Source organism: Syngnathus floridae, chromosome 8, assembly GCF_059516105.1.
Source record: "Syngnathus floridae isolate MCC-2025c chromosome 8, RoL_Sflo_1.0, whole genome shotgun sequence".
In the NCBI taxonomy this organism is placed as follows: domain Eukaryota; kingdom Metazoa; phylum Chordata; class Actinopteri; order Syngnathiformes; family Syngnathidae; genus Syngnathus; species Syngnathus floridae.
Window position 1 is genome coordinate 1,708,040 of NC_142420.1, and position 15,241 is coordinate 1,723,280.

General features: G+C 44.6%; 1 protein-coding gene across 6 annotated transcripts in view; it reads right to left on the reverse strand.

Moving 5' to 3' along the window:
- Positions 1-15,241, reverse strand: part of LOC148393860 (low-density lipoprotein receptor-related protein 1B-like) — a 131,135-nt gene that overhangs the window by 44,449 nt on the left and 71,445 nt on the right. For all 6 annotated transcript variants that reach the window (XM_088382578.1, XM_088382579.1, XM_088382576.1 and 3 more), the window contains 13 exons: positions 14,405-14,587; positions 12,979-13,179; positions 10,578-10,823; positions 8,287-8,484; positions 7,847-8,051; positions 6,725-6,889; positions 6,398-6,642; positions 5,111-5,242; positions 4,253-4,480; positions 3,998-4,172; positions 3,711-3,805; positions 2,643-2,792; positions 85-225 (listed from right to left, as the gene is read on the reverse strand). In XM_088382578.1, coding sequence (XP_088238704.1) covers positions 85-225; positions 2,643-2,792; positions 3,711-3,805; positions 3,998-4,172; positions 4,253-4,480; positions 5,111-5,242; positions 6,398-6,642; positions 6,725-6,889; positions 7,847-8,051; positions 8,287-8,484; positions 10,578-10,823; positions 12,979-13,179; positions 14,405-14,587 — 2,364 coding nt within the window. The remainder of the gene's footprint in view (positions 1-84; positions 226-2,642; positions 2,793-3,710; positions 3,806-3,997; positions 4,173-4,252; positions 4,481-5,110; positions 5,243-6,397; positions 6,643-6,724; positions 6,890-7,846; positions 8,052-8,286; positions 8,485-10,577; positions 10,824-12,978; positions 13,180-14,404; positions 14,588-15,241) is intronic.

The following is a 15,241-nucleotide window of genomic DNA, read 5'->3' on the forward strand; positions in this document are numbered from 1 at the left end:
ATCCAGAAAGGATTTTTTTTTTTTTAAGAGTCTCAATGGATGATCCATGACGAATGACTTTGAAAAATATGAAGTGTTTCGCACCTTTCTGACCTTCCCGGTCATACACCTTCATGTGAAGGACCCCGCCAGTCTTGTTTCTCAGATTGACAAAGTTCCGTCCATCTCTCTTGTTGACAGTTCCGAGCTGTGCAGATTCATCATCTGCCCACCACAGTTTATTGCCTATAGCCCCCCAAAAAACAAAAGAATAGAGCGATAGATGTCAGTGAAAATATTGCTGGAGTTGTAGTCGTCTTTGTTTTTCATTTTTCAAACTACGGCTTTATGTGAAATCAGTCCATGGTACGAAAAAGGTTCAGGACCATTGACGTCCATTTTCATTTCAAAGCAAAATAGGTCAAAGTGTATAATGCAACTAGCTGGAAGAAAGCAGCGGATTTATGTGTGACCATAAAGCTGCCACACATGATGTGTGTAGCGTATGATTAAAAAAGTATAGAGTTGACTTTGGACTTAAAATACGCCAACCGACTCATAACGGACGGTGTATTAGTTTTGGATTTGTGTTATGGCAATAATTGTCAAAACTTGAAGGATGAGTGCTTGACAACCCAGAGAGCTCGGGGTGCAACATTTCGTGGGAGGTGGAAGTCGTAACTTAAAAGGATCATCATTTTAGAATTGCGGCGACGGCCCGGACACCGTCGGTCGTCTACATCGCCGTTTATCAAAAATGAGCTCTGTGTGGCATCTTTAGAGCGCCTTGTTGTTGGCCCTGAGTGCATGCACAAGTTCAATTTATTCTCCCATTACAATAAATGGGAAATTCCTCATTTCCAGGTCAACAGTTTATCGTCCCTTCAATGTTTTATTGGTTCATCCCACTCCACGTACACACAGAGGAATAATTCCCGCTTCAGGTCCAATGGCCAGTGTTGACAAAAACTGGAATTACCGTGAGCGCAAGTGACAGTCGACACCAAGTTTACACAAGGCTTGACCCCGGAGGGCACGCGGGGCCTAGATTAGCTTTGCTCTCGATGTTAATTTGATGCCGTGGGGCGCGCCGGCCTGTTGTGATTGCTCGCTTGTGGCACATCATATTCAATTTCCACATCAGCCGCTTGTTAGATTCAAGGCGAGTCCGGGTTGATGAATGGCCTACCTTTCTAAAGAGGGCTCCTCCCGTGTCCCTCCAGCCAATCCAATTACTCTAGAGCTATAGAACGTCCCCGTATAGTGTATCAACGCGCCGCGCCGGCGGGAAGACCTTCTCCCCGCCAGCGCGGCGCTCGGTGCACGTACAGTTACAAGAAAAATGAATTGATTGATTTTATCCCGCAGCCATTTGCAATAAAACGGTTAATTCATTTCTCTGTGTTCAGCGATTTTGTGTCCGCTTCTGTCTCTTGCCGCACGAGGGACAATCTTTCCCCCGATCGAAATAGAGCCTCCCTTGTTTACTCACGAGGCCCCCTTGGATGAACCTTAACTATTTCAAACGAAAGCAACTAATTGATCGCGACAGGAGAGACAAGAACATAACCGGTGCTCAGTCGCAGTTGGATGAATCTGCCTAAACGATGACCGTCTTTGTTTATTCATCCTATTGATCTTGAAGTGATATAATTAGCCGGCGAAACACGCACCAATCCCAGCCTGATCTTAACCTCGGCAATCTCATTACGTTCTAAACAAAGCCATTGACGAGATAAAGTTCGGTTGTGAATGACGCCGTCGGTATTTGCAATCGTGGTCGATTTGCGGCGGCAAATGTTTGCACTGCGTCAACCTGAAAGCGTATTCGACTCGTTTGCTGACCTTAATGACCTGTGAGAAGTGAGATGTAGTCACATCATCTCTTGGTTCAATCCAAACAAACAAAAATACATACATTACGTAATTGTAATTATAAAATGCTTCAGAATTCTGCTCGTCTAAAAATCTTGCTTACACAGATAGCGATGTACAATTTACATGATGCTGCTTACACGATCAATCTAAATGTAAAATGGACAACTCCAGAAATCAGAGAATGATCTGACCTTTGACGGACAATATGATCAGATTCATGGTTAAATATATTCTTTTTATAACATCAACACAAAAGGATAAACACGATGAAGCCAAATATCACGTCGGATCATGGCAACCGAAATTGCTCGCTAATATAAAACGCGTCATACCTGGATGAACCGGAACGTCAAGTTGTTACTGTGTGACAAATGTACTGTCAAGGCGATGTGAGAAGTCTCTATTTCACAAAGTTTGCGCTGTTGCTCACGTTCCCATCGCAAACAATTTCCTCCGCATTAATTGTGATTGATGGCCAGCGGCCGAGATGATTCCGCCGTTTGGCTGTACCTGCTAATACGCCGCTACGACGCCATTATTCTTTGTCACCTTCCCTTCTCGCTCCCATTTGTGAGCGCAATAATAAAGCCTTTTCTAAATCGCAAACAACCGCAGTCGCAGTCAATTTAAGGGAAGAAGTGTCGACACAAATCACTCTAACAAGATACAGAATGAAAAAGTACAATGAAGAGTACAACAGCCATCTGTGTTTACGCTTTTCCAGCTCGCATGCTTCTTTTCAATAAATATAGTTCAATGCACGTAGGCAAATGGGAGAAACTCACCCATTACGGCCAGAGCGGTGCCTTTGTTAAGATCTTTCTTTAGAGTTTCCAGCACCTCAAGCCCAGTTCCGTCTAAATTGCACCTGTTGATGGTGTTATTGGCCGAACTAATCCAGTATAGCTTGTTGGCGGCGTAGTCCACCGAGAGCCCTGAAACAAAGAACAACAAAGTGAGATTTATTGTTACATTTCGGATTGTAACAGTTTGGACAGACAGGGCAAATTTGTCACACCAATCTGGGACCAAATTACAGCCATGATTTACGGTACAGCAATATTTCGTTTGGTGTGATATTGCTTAATTACTGTTGTAGGGTGAGCCAGTGGCTAGACGTTGATTATTTTGGATTATTTATTTAAGAGTTGGTTTTCCTGTGTGGGGGGGGACGCCATGTTCTCCCTGTGATTGTGTGAAGTTTCTCAGTTACTCCGACTTCCTCCAAAAACAACCTCATTGACAACTCTGAATTGTAACTATGTTTAAACATGGTTGTTTCTCGGTACAGCATGTGGCCTATGATTGACTCGTGACCTTTTCGGCGGAACCGGTCCAGCCTTTCACTCAAAAGTTGGCCGGGGTAAGCTCCAGCTCATTATCATGAAAAGTGGTTCAGAAAAATCGTCTTTTTGATGGTCTTCATTTTTTTGGAGCTATATTTCAGTATTTGAGAGCCGTGTACTCTATATCGACACGCAGGTAACCACAACCCGTACGTTCCCGTGGAGAGAAAGTGCCGAATTGCCTTAATCTTGCACGATTGTCACAATCGTGCTGGTTTGACAAACGTGCACGCCAGCTGGCAGTGTTGAATGCATGTTCATCTTTAAGACTACAGAAAATCCCAGATGAGCTTGAACACATTCTTTGTCGGCATGACAAAAAAAAAAAAAAAAAAAGACATAACCCTCCACGGGAAGGCGGTTTTGTTCGCTGGTGAATCATATGTAAGGATGCTTTGTTCCGTGACAAACTGATGTGATGAGTGGAAAAATACTAGCTCAGTTTTCCCTATGAGGTGGTATGGTGGGCGGTCTAATTAGGTATGCGGCAAATGCTGTGCTACTGACCGACAGGTTCCCTCTGGTTCTGGTGGAGGACCTTGCTGTTACTTCCGTCCATGTTGGCCATGTTAATAGTGTTGCCATCTGTCCAATAGATTTTCCTGAGGGACAGGTGAACACTTAGACCTCCACACAGCATACCCCGGCGGTATAATCCAATTTATTAATTGCGGTTATCGTCCGATCGATTAGGCTTATCCCGATGACCGTTGATCTTCCGTCTTGCTCGCCAGTCAAGGTTGTTAATCGTGCGACATGGTGATGATGGATCCCGACTTGTTTAATCTACTTACCCCTTGACGGGTTGCACTACAAGGCATCTGGGTTTATCAATGCCGTGGATGACTGAAGTCTTCAGGGAGCCATCAAAGCGAGCAACATTGATTTGTGACTCGTCATTCTCCGAGCTAAGCCAATATAAGTTCCTGGAAAGCCAGTCCAAAGCCAGACCGCGGCAGTTGACTATGTCTGCCGGAAAGCACACAACGCAAGCGATTACGTCGAAACCATACGTTGAAATTTTACTGGGCCGCGAGAAATTCTCTCACCTGAAGAAATGATAGTCTCCAGTTGGGTGCCGTTGATGAAAGCCCGTTTAATAGTTTGGGTTTTAACGTCAGCCCAATAAATCCTCTCTTCCTCTGCGTCGTAATCCACCACGGTGACGTCGTCAATGTCCGGCACCGTTAAGGCCGTCATGACGTTCATGTACGGGTTGTCGATGTCCACGCCTCGGATTTCCGAGCGCCGCACGTAGAGGAGAAATCTTTTCAAGGCTGTGATCAGGAAAGAACAGCAACAAGTACGAAAGGGTTAATACATTAAGGCCGAGTGTAGATGCTGACAGCACATGTGAATGTCAGCTATAAATACAACAAAAAGTCCTTCTAAATCTTCAAGATCCTAAGTATGAATTCAGAGAAAAATACTTTAAGTGGATGCATTGCTTGAAAAGAAAATGCTCGCTAGGAGTGCCATTTGATTGACAGGTTAGCAGTTGAAAATAGCTTGACAGTCGTTGCTCCCACTACAATTGAAAGTGCAAACGATTATTATTTGTCACGATTTTAAAGCCTCATTGTATATCACTGCCATTTTTTTTTAGATAAAATTTTCCAAGATATTACTTTTACTTTATAGGAACTCTAAGCACAATTTTTTAAGCGCAATGGACATGATAAAGTTCCACAAGTACAAAACAAATGATTATAAACAAATCCCAAAATCACAATAGGTCTGGTCTCAATTGAAATTGGATACGACATGGAGGCTAGCAATGCCCGTATAAAAAAAGCAAATATTTCTTGACGTCAATCAAATGGCGTTCCTGTAATTGCTGATCTTCTCCTCTACATCTCCACTGTCATAGGAGCAAAGTATGAAAAATGACAAATCTTTCTGCTCACCAAAGCAGGATTGTTGGTCGGGCGAGAGCTTCATAAGGTGCGGACAGGTGCAAGATGCGCTGGAGTTGTAATTGATGAGACACAGATGTGAGCAGGGACCGCGTCCATCATTTCCCTCGCAAGGGTTGGAGGCTGAGAGAAAGCAGAAGCGTCAACGGACAAAAGAAAACAAATACCGAGAGCGAAAATGTTGAAGCAAACAGAAATGCGGTGTCAAAAAGGGACAAGTGAAACAATTTTCTGCTGTGATGTCAAAAAAGGAGATAAAGCATCTCGTTTGCGAATGCTCGGAAAGCGTCGGAGGAAAAAACAACAACATTTACTCTGACTCGTTTATGATGACAAAAGTAGAGCAGAAATGAAACAAAACACTTGAGTGGTTGAAACACACGAGTCCACCTGAGGGCAAATTTAAAATAAATAGTAGCTACATGAGAGCCGTGTTTAAAATTCTGCAAACGGAATGGGACACGGCGTCACAGTGATGGCAACATCCTCGTAGCATCTCGCTCAAACGAGCCGCTGCTCGACAAATGCCGGCCATCTGAATAGCGTAGCACGTGATGCGTCGGATGAATAAAACCCATTTTGTGCTCTGTCGTCGTTAGACAATAGCGACGGGTCGCTCGTGGTCGTCGTCGCTGCTAAAAGTCAATCATTTGTGAGATATGCAAATGAGCGTAACAGAACTGCTGTGTGCTTTCTAATCTGCTAATGATTGTTCGCCTACTCTCTCCGTGACGCACCCGCCCCTTTGTGTTTGGAGAGCCTCCGGTGAAAATGCCATTCACCGGCATCTGAGAGCGGCTGCATATTATATTTTCATTCTTTGTCGTATCGCATCGCAGCCCATTCTTCGCCTTGCTCTCGGCCAAATGTTCGGGGGTCAGCAAAGCGTACGCGAGCACACGCTCTTCTGAATATAAGAAAGGATTGAGGAAGACAGACTCCATTTGATGACATCTGTCTCTCGTCCAATGCCGCTACAGGAAGGAAATGATAATTAATTGGTGACACATTGGGGAAAGCGGAGGAAGCGTTAAATTGACATAAGCCCGATTAGCACGATGATAATACTTGTTTCTGCACGGTACACGGTTTGCAGTCAAACTGTCACATTGGGAATTTTGGCAGGAATGCAAATATCATTAGATTAGCTTTGTATTTGTTCTTTCAATTGGAAACAGAAATGGATCAGTCTAATGATAATCATTTGCAGTGTCAGTGTCATTGTATGAAACCCAAACGATAAGAAGATATACTCGTAATATTTTGCCAAGTGCTGACCTTGCGGCTGTCGACTGGAATGGAAGATCTGCAGGTCAAAAGGTTGAGCGCTGGTCTTTTGGATGACGGTGACGTTTTGCCCCGTCCACTTATTGGCCCTTGCCAGAGTGTTGGTCCTCCAATCCGTCCAGTAGACGCTTCCACCGAAGAGCGAGACGGCAAAAGGGTGCGACAGGTATTCGTGGCCCTTGAGGATCTCGATGACGCCGCTGCCGTCGTAGAGCGCCGAGAAAATGGCGTCCGAGCTGTTAAAGAGAGCGCCACAAAGCTCCGTATCAAAGTCCTTTTGCTCATACCGCAAGAGAAGAGACGCGAATGCTTGAGTACCGTGCATCGGTCCAAATAATCCTCTTTTCCAGATGATCCAGTGTCAGTCCGTTGGGCCAGGCTCCAATCTCCATATCTTTAAACACAATGTGACGACCTTGTCCGCTCATCGACGCCGCCTCGATTCGGGGGAACGTGGCATCCCAGTCGGTCCAGAAGAGAACGCTGCCGTCACGAGAACCACATCAGGCATCCCGCAAGGTGGCAAAGCTAAAACAGTACGCTGCCCTCAAACTCAAACATCTCGACTTGTGTTGGTTTGGTTGTGAGGAAAACAAACAAAATCCATTAGCGAGCGAGCTAGCGGCCTCATTGACAGATGCAGCCAGTGTCCCAGAACAACAGCCGAGTGTGACCTCGCAACAACCCGCGGCAGACCTTGAACCAGGAGACCATCTGTTTTATGATGACTTTTTGCAGCTCAATGAGGCCTGAAAATGAACACCATCCAGGCGACCGTTAACGCTATCCCGAGTACGGACTAGCACAGATTTGGCTTTGCTTCACAAAGTCAACTTGAACAAAATAACCCAGTGACGTCAACAAAAACGTCGGGACCAAATAGCCGTGTCGGGCTCGATAGCCGCGTTCGCTTGATAAGGTCTGCCTGATCAATGGACCTCTACTTTGAGTGGATTCAAGTAATTAGATTAGAATTATAGCTCGGGAATGAAAGAGCACAGAGAGCAGCCATTAATCCTTGGCCGGATGGCCGTAACGTTTTAGCCATCCTCCCCGATGTGTTAAGAGTAGCATAGGGGAGAGAGCAGGAGCAGATTACGCAAGTCTTAAGAGTGTTAAATTGATTCTAGGAATGTCTAGCTTTTGCTTTAATCTGAAAATATTCTTGGCTCACTATACAGTCAGAGTTCAAGCAGTGCGGCGCATTAATCAGGGATGAGCTCCCAATTTCAGGGCAGCGGCCAAACTGCAGAATATCAATATTACGCATCTGCATGCTGGGCAGTGGTCATCTATTATCTGATTTGGATCAAGCTTGCTTGGAAAGAGAATCCAAACAACATGTTTTCACTCATAGAAAAAGTTTACACACCCTTGATCAAATGCCATGAACCCCCCCCAAAAAAACGAATCTCAAAACTAAACTCTCCAGATACGTACCCTTGCCGTGGGTCCAAAGCGATGGCTCGGGGATGTTCCATCCCGCCCGCTATCAGAGTTGCTCGCATTTGTCCGTCCAGTTGGGCTACCTCGATCTGGTCCAGATTACTGTCGATCCAGTACAGTTTTCCCGTGACCCAGTCCACAGCCAGGCCTTCCGGGGTGGCCAGGCCGTGTTGTATGACCACCTCAATCCCAGTCACCCCTGAGATAGAAAACCAAAGACACTTGTAGAAGATACGCTTCAGCAAGCAATTCCCCTCAAAAAGCCGTTTACAGTTTAATTAATTGAAAAAATCTTGCTGTTGAAGATATTATTATCCCCACCAAGAAAGGGCCGGTGAATAAAATAAGCCGTTATCACCCACAAGGGTCCCTTTAACGGTGAAATCACTCGAGTCGTTTGTGTACACACGTCACGAGCTCACACGTTGGCCTACCTCCAGTCTCGGAGAGCCTTCCTCGGTAGATCTTATCCTCCACCACATCTGTCCAGTAAAGGAGGCTGCGATTAAAGTGGAAATCCAAGGCGATGGTATTCCTCAGCCCCGGCACAAGCAGGCTGTAGTCCCTCTTGTGAAGGTCTATCCGTCTTATCTCGTGGCGAATGGAGAAAATGATGAAAGCCTCAAAGGGATCTGAGCCCGGGAAAAGTGACAGCAAACAAGGAGCTTGTTTATATTGAGAGTGTGACACCAGGGGCTCACTTAATGGATGGCGTGACACCAACTCTGAGTGGCAAGCTGTGATCTCCTTTAAATGGATCTACGCTACAACACTACTTATCTGCTATTGTTACCTTTTATGCATACAGTCGGTGGTGGGATGGAACGCATTGACTGGACCAAGGTAGATTTTGATTGACTTGAGAAATATTACAAGCTATTGTGTGTTTGTGGCTTTATTTAAAGACAGTTTGCTAATTCACCTAAAAGTCATCTTCCCTTCAGCTAGCCACTTTAGAGCGCCTTGTTGTTGGCCATGAGTGTGCGGACGTGAGAAAGAAGGGAATAAACAAAAGTCGGACTTGACAGCTCGCTCGGGGACCGTCTTCCAGCACTTTGCGTCTTCCTCACTGTCTCGTCACTTTGTATTTAATTTGCTGTTTTCGTTCAGTCCTTGTCAGTTTGATGTCAACGTCAAGTTGATGTTTGTTTGTCGCAGCTCTCGCCCAGCCCGGGCAAGCTTTTTTTGCTAGCGTTTGTTTAGCTACTTGGAATCTCATTCTGGGACTTGGCTTGATTGTACTGGTGCAGGAAATTGCAAAATCCCAGGACAAGTCCTTAAGGTGGCAGCGGCGTTTGAGCTACTAAAGTCTGCCCACTGAGACTCGGTTTAATGAGCCAAATTATTTCTTTCTCCGGAACTGCTTTGGATCCGAGAGCTGTTTCTTCGGTTTAATCCGTAACACAATGCGTATGTTCAATAAAATATTCAAATGCACTCCTCAATAAAATGCACTTTGTTTTAATTGGCTGCCGTATTTTTATGCCCTCTAAACATCAAATAAATCCTTCTGAAACGACAGCGCAAATGCAATTAAAACGGCATCCTCGCTTCAATGACACTCGTCGTCCTAATAAGAGAAAAACATCTGCACTCGCAGATTTTGCTAAGAAAGGCTTTTATCACGCGCAAAGACAAATGTGGAGCGGCTGAGCACTCGGGACATCACAAAGAATCCAATGACACCTCTCTCCAGATGAAATTGTTTTTGTTTGCATGCAAAGTATGATTTATGACAAAGTGCGGCAATTTTGATCGCCTTCCAGGGAGAAAATGGTTGTGTTCTCGTTCACGTTAATGTGTGATTAGAGCTGCGAATGCCATCAGTCTTGAAATGAAAATGGAGAAGAGAGTAATCAAAACAAGGCCCATTAATCTGCCTGTGACAATGCCTGTGTGTATGTGTGTGTGTGAGACTCGTGAAAAGTAGCTCATTCAATAACAACATTGGAAATACTCCGAAGCAACATTGACAAAGTGTCTGCTTGTAAAGGATTTGCTTTTAGGAGAATGTCTGCAAAGGTGACACAAGCTGTGGTTTGTGGGTGCACGGCGGCGGCGGCGGCGCATCACTGCAGATAGAATGAGACATTCACCAGTCAGTACGCACATGTCTCCAATAATTGAATGAGATTGAATTTGACCTCACAAAGCACCCTCTGTTCCTGTTTTGCAGAGTAGCGCTGCTCTTGAGAATTCCAAAAAGGGAAGAAAACTTTCACATTGATATCTGCATTTGTTCAAATGAATATGTAAATGTATTACGGCACAAACAAAGCGAGAACTTCACTTCCAGTCATAAGTCAGACATGGTTTCTTATTCAGATGATGAGAAACTCTTTAAAGTCATGACTGCTCGTGTATATTTATCACTGCCTGACCAAAGAGAAACCGCTTGAGTTTCAGTAAATCAAGTAAATATTGGTATCAGTGGTGATCTGATCCAATGGCCGTTACATGTGGAGTCCCTCAAGGCTCAATCTTTGAACCCCTTCATTTCAATTTGTATGTTTCCAAACGCTTCAGAACGCCAATGTTGGCATTCATGTATTTTCAAGACATTTGATGCTTGCAATTTATATATGGCCCTCTCATTAAATTTCCAAACTCTGTGCTCAGCAACAACAGGACAATTCCATGTTCTAAAGAAGCCAGTGAGGATCAAGTCTAGCACGGCTACAAATTAGCATTCGCCAGCATCCCCCGAGGCGAGGTGAGGCGTTACCTGTGCTGTGGCAGCTGTCTCCGTCGGGGTCCAGCCTCCATCCGGGATAACACGAGCACTTGACTGTGGTCTTGTACTGCTCACACACTTGGCTGCACTTCAGGTGGCGACTGCAGTAGTCCACCACCTCGCATGTCTTGTTGCTGGAGTCCAGGTGAAGTCCCGGCGGACAGGAACACACGACCCCTTTCCCCGGCGCCACCGTGCACATGTGGCTGCAGCCGCCTCGGGCCACCAGACACAAGTCTGAGGTAAACAAATGGCAACGTGTCTCACCGTCGGAACACTGGCAGAGAAAATACTTGAAATAGCCGGAGATCAATTCTATGAACCCTCTCGAAGGTTTAAACCGTTTGAGAAGTGTCGCAAAATGACTAAAGACGATATTTGTGTTATTAAAAATGGATCACTGTAATGCCACAGTGCAGAAGAAAACAGTTAGTCAAGAAGTGTAATAGTTTGGAAAGATGATGAAACCGGATTTGTTGGCAGTTATGAACTATTTAAGGCACTTTTCTGGTCCAGCAGTACATGAAGTATGATCTTCTTCTCTATTATAGTCCGAATCTATTCATGAAAATCCCACATGGCGTATTTTTCATTTACACTATCATTCTTCTCACTTAAATGCCGTGTGGAAAGACACAGAAATGGGCAAATTGGTGGTCACAACGGCTAATGGTGGCTGTGAGATCTGGTCATCTGGTCCAAATCCAAAAAAGAGCCTGAAGGTCTCCCTGGGCACAACCTAATTGACTTTGAGGGAAAGGCTTCTTTTCTCAGCTGAGATAATGCAAGCACTCGAGGGTCCTAAAGGGCACCCCTGAGGCTTGGCGAGTGCTGCTGGAGAAAATGAAACTCCATGTTTGCGCTGGTCATTTGGAGAGATTAGAGGGAGAGTGCTAGCCGCGAGAGATCTCATTCTTCCCTCATATGGCACTTGGACAACACTTGCTGATCATTAAGCCAGAGTATTTCCTCCTTGTTTGTCCTTCCGGTCAGTGATCTGGCACCGCAGCGAGGCTACAACGTGCACCGATAAACAACAATAACATGTTGGGCCAAACAATGTTGGTGAGAAAAATGAGATTGGAAGAGGTGAGCACACCATTAATTCCTCCCAGCCTTCCCAAACATTTTTTAGGAGGTGTCAAAATGTATCGACCGTCGATTGAATAATCATTTTCTGATTTAATTTAAATGATTTAGATTCTAAATCATTGTCTGATAAGGTCCAACGCTTTCAAGCAAAATAAAATTGTATTCAATTATTTGATGAATGAATGGATAAACCATGAAATGATTCCAAATATAAATTAACTGCGTATGTCATTGCCGCAATTCGGTGGTGCCGCAGGGATTGATAATTGCCATAATGCCCATCGATGTAAGAATGTCACCACCAAGGCATGATGAACAATCCAAATGGATGGTGGGCAAAACAGCCCAAGAGTGAGTGAACGGCTGTCTGTCTGGACACGTCAGCCCGGCAATTTAAGAGCAATCTGTCCGAGCGTGCGGACCGACCGCCGAGTGTCATCGGTGACAGCTTGCAAGTCTTTGCGACCCTGCGCGAGATAAAGGGGAAAATTGATGGGCGTGCACTTTTGCAATTGAATGTCCATGACGCATAGACTTCATGAAAAATGACAATATGGACCACACAGGTTCCCGCTATACGCTTTTAAGAACTAAATATGCAGTTTATACTGTATTTGATGAATATTGCATTTTTTTTCTTTTCTCGGGAGAACTGGAAATCAAGGTTTGCGTATTCAAACATCAGAAGCTGCCTTTTGACAATTCCTCGCTGAAGTTTGATCTACCAGGTGTCTATTTAAAGAAGAGGAACCAAAAGAATAGCAGCAAAGCTCCCAATGTTGTTGACAATTTGGGATGTATTCAAGCTGTTTTGCAGCTGCAGTCTCCACCAAGTTGGGCTCCAAACTTAAAAGGTCAGGTTCACACCAACCTCAAACCGGCGGGATGCGCTCAGCATGCCGTCGTATTTTCGTCAGACCGTATCCAATGCGGGTATGCTTTCAAAGGCCAAACTTTCCTCGCCTCCCGACTTATTTATTTTTCTTTTCGAACGTCACCTCAGCGATGCGCTTGACCGGGACTCTTCGAATCTTAGAACCGGCGAGTCTTTTGAGTTTTTCAACTCATTGCGACGACTTTAGGACATTTTCTTCATCTGTTGCAACAGACCTTGACCGCCCTTCCCTAAGCCGTAACTTCCGAATACTTTTGATTTTGAAATGCCAAGCCAAAGTTGTATCACTCATGGGTAGGGTGTGGGGAGCTTACAAAGAGAGGACGCGCTTGAAGCGGAATATAAATGTGTGTGATGGAGTCAGTTCGAACTGAAATTAAAAATGCACAGATGGTGTGAGATTACCGCAAACGGGTCCTTCGTCCGAGCGGTCGGCACAGTCCACTTTACTATTGCAGATCTTGTCCGGTGTCAGGCAGACGGAGGTGTCGTTGGCACAGTGGTACTTGGGCGGCTTACAGACGGACGACTCGCAGGATTCCTCGTCCGAGCGGTCCTCGCAGTCGATGTCGCCGTCGCACACCCAGCTCTTTGTGATACACTTACCTAGAAACAGAGATTTATATTCCATAAATAAATAAATCATATATATATATAAAAATTCTTCCTGGTCGTTATGTGGGGTACGGCACATTTAAATAAAAAAAAATAAATCAGCGGGAATGTTAAAAATCAGAACGGTGTACCTCGCTTAATATTGCATGAGCCCTGTCAAGCTGGTCCACTTGTGGACAAATCAACTTGTTGCCATGGCAACGGGAACAATGCATGTTTTATTTCGACCGATTGTTTAAATGCGTTACTTTTATGACAAGAATATTTGTCAACCTTCAAAGACAGTACATAGACATTGTTTCAAGTGAATCGTTAGAGAACTTGTGTTGATCATTTGCGCTGCTTGTTTAGAGCGTAGCGTTTCTTTCACGGTGCACGTTCGATAGAAGTAGGTGGAACTACTGACGGAGGGAGGCGAGCAAAGCAAAACATCATAGCGTGCCTCATCATTTTTGTGCTGGTGCAGGATTGCAGCAACTTCCAATTTACAGATTTTCCTTCAAAGTCCCCACATTGGTTTATTCTTGGTGCCAGATCAGTGTGTATGTGTGTGTGTGTGGGAGGAAGGAGCGACAGCTGAGGGTGGCATTGTGTGAGCGCACGTGTGTGTTCAGATGGGTATGTTTGTCGATATTGACGTGGAAGCTCTCGTGCTGGCTTCCCCATTAAAAAAAATAAAATAATAATATATAACATTATCCATACACGCTTGATGTGACGCCAGACATGAAAACAATATATATTGGACAGAAATGCGCCACAATAATAAAACGATGTTGGTCGCATGATCCTTTGACTGAATTGATAAAAGACATTTACAGCTTGTGGGATGAAAAAAATCAGTGGGATGAATAAAAAACGGGCAAAGGAAATGCAAAACACAAAAACATCATTATTCAGAATGGTGGCACAAAAAAATGTTTGCATTAGTAGAGTGTATGAACAGAAAATATTTTTTCTGTAATATTTTAAAAATATCTCATTTTTTCAATAATAAAAAAAAGCGTCAAAACACTATTTTGGATGAACCAACGACAGACGTCTCTTATTAAATAGTGTTTTCCATACGTTTTATTTTTTCATGGTCTTATTTTTCGTCTCATCTGTCACGCTATGCCTTCATCCGATATTAACCTGGGTAAAGACTCACGCAAGAATTCATAATGCTTTGGCGAGCTTGTTCATGTAAACAAAATATTCTTTTGTGCAACATTACCCGTATCTTTGCAGGTAAACTTGGCCTTGGGGTCGCACATCCTTTTGGTGCCTCGGCAGTCTTTCTCGTCGCTGGCGTCTTCGCAATCCTTGTCTCCGTCGCATCTCCAGCGCTCGGGGATGCAGGTCCCATCTGTGACACAGTGGAATTCCTCCCCGCTGCACTCAATCACAGATGGCAGGGCTGAAAGGAAAGTCACTCAACTATTGATTGGATCGCAACAGTGCTCGGCGACGCGCCGTCGCGGGCCAAGGCGCAGCAGCCTGGAATCATTCCACGGGGACACGTTTTATTGTTGACATATTTGTATTTATAGGGAAGGTGAGGCTGCTATTCTTTTGTTGTTTGCTTTCCAAAATGAACATTTTGAGACCCACGTTGACGTCGGCGTTATGGATTTGTATGCCCCGATATGGTCTTCCGCCGTGTTTTTACACGGAATCATTTCAAAAGAACCGTGAGGTCACTCTGAGTCCGGCTTCATTTCTGCCTTAGAACATTCGAAGGCCATAATTAGTCATCTTAAGCACAACAGAAACAACAAAATAATAAGCAGCCTGGCGTTGTTTGTGTTTCAGGAGAAAAGCTTCAACCCTGAAATGAGGTGGTGCTGACAGCTCAATGCTTGTGACGCAAAGCCTAAAAGTAGAGTCAAAGCTCAGGCTGACTCGCTCCTTTGTGCTCAGAGGCGGGCCCACCAGCGTCACAAAATGGTTTGATGAATACTCGACATATTCCAATGACAAGCAAGTGAGCTGTGAGGCTGCATTAGTTGTTTTTTTTCCCCCCGCACTCTGCATTAATTCGATGAAATGATTCAGCTCCCGATGTTGAAGT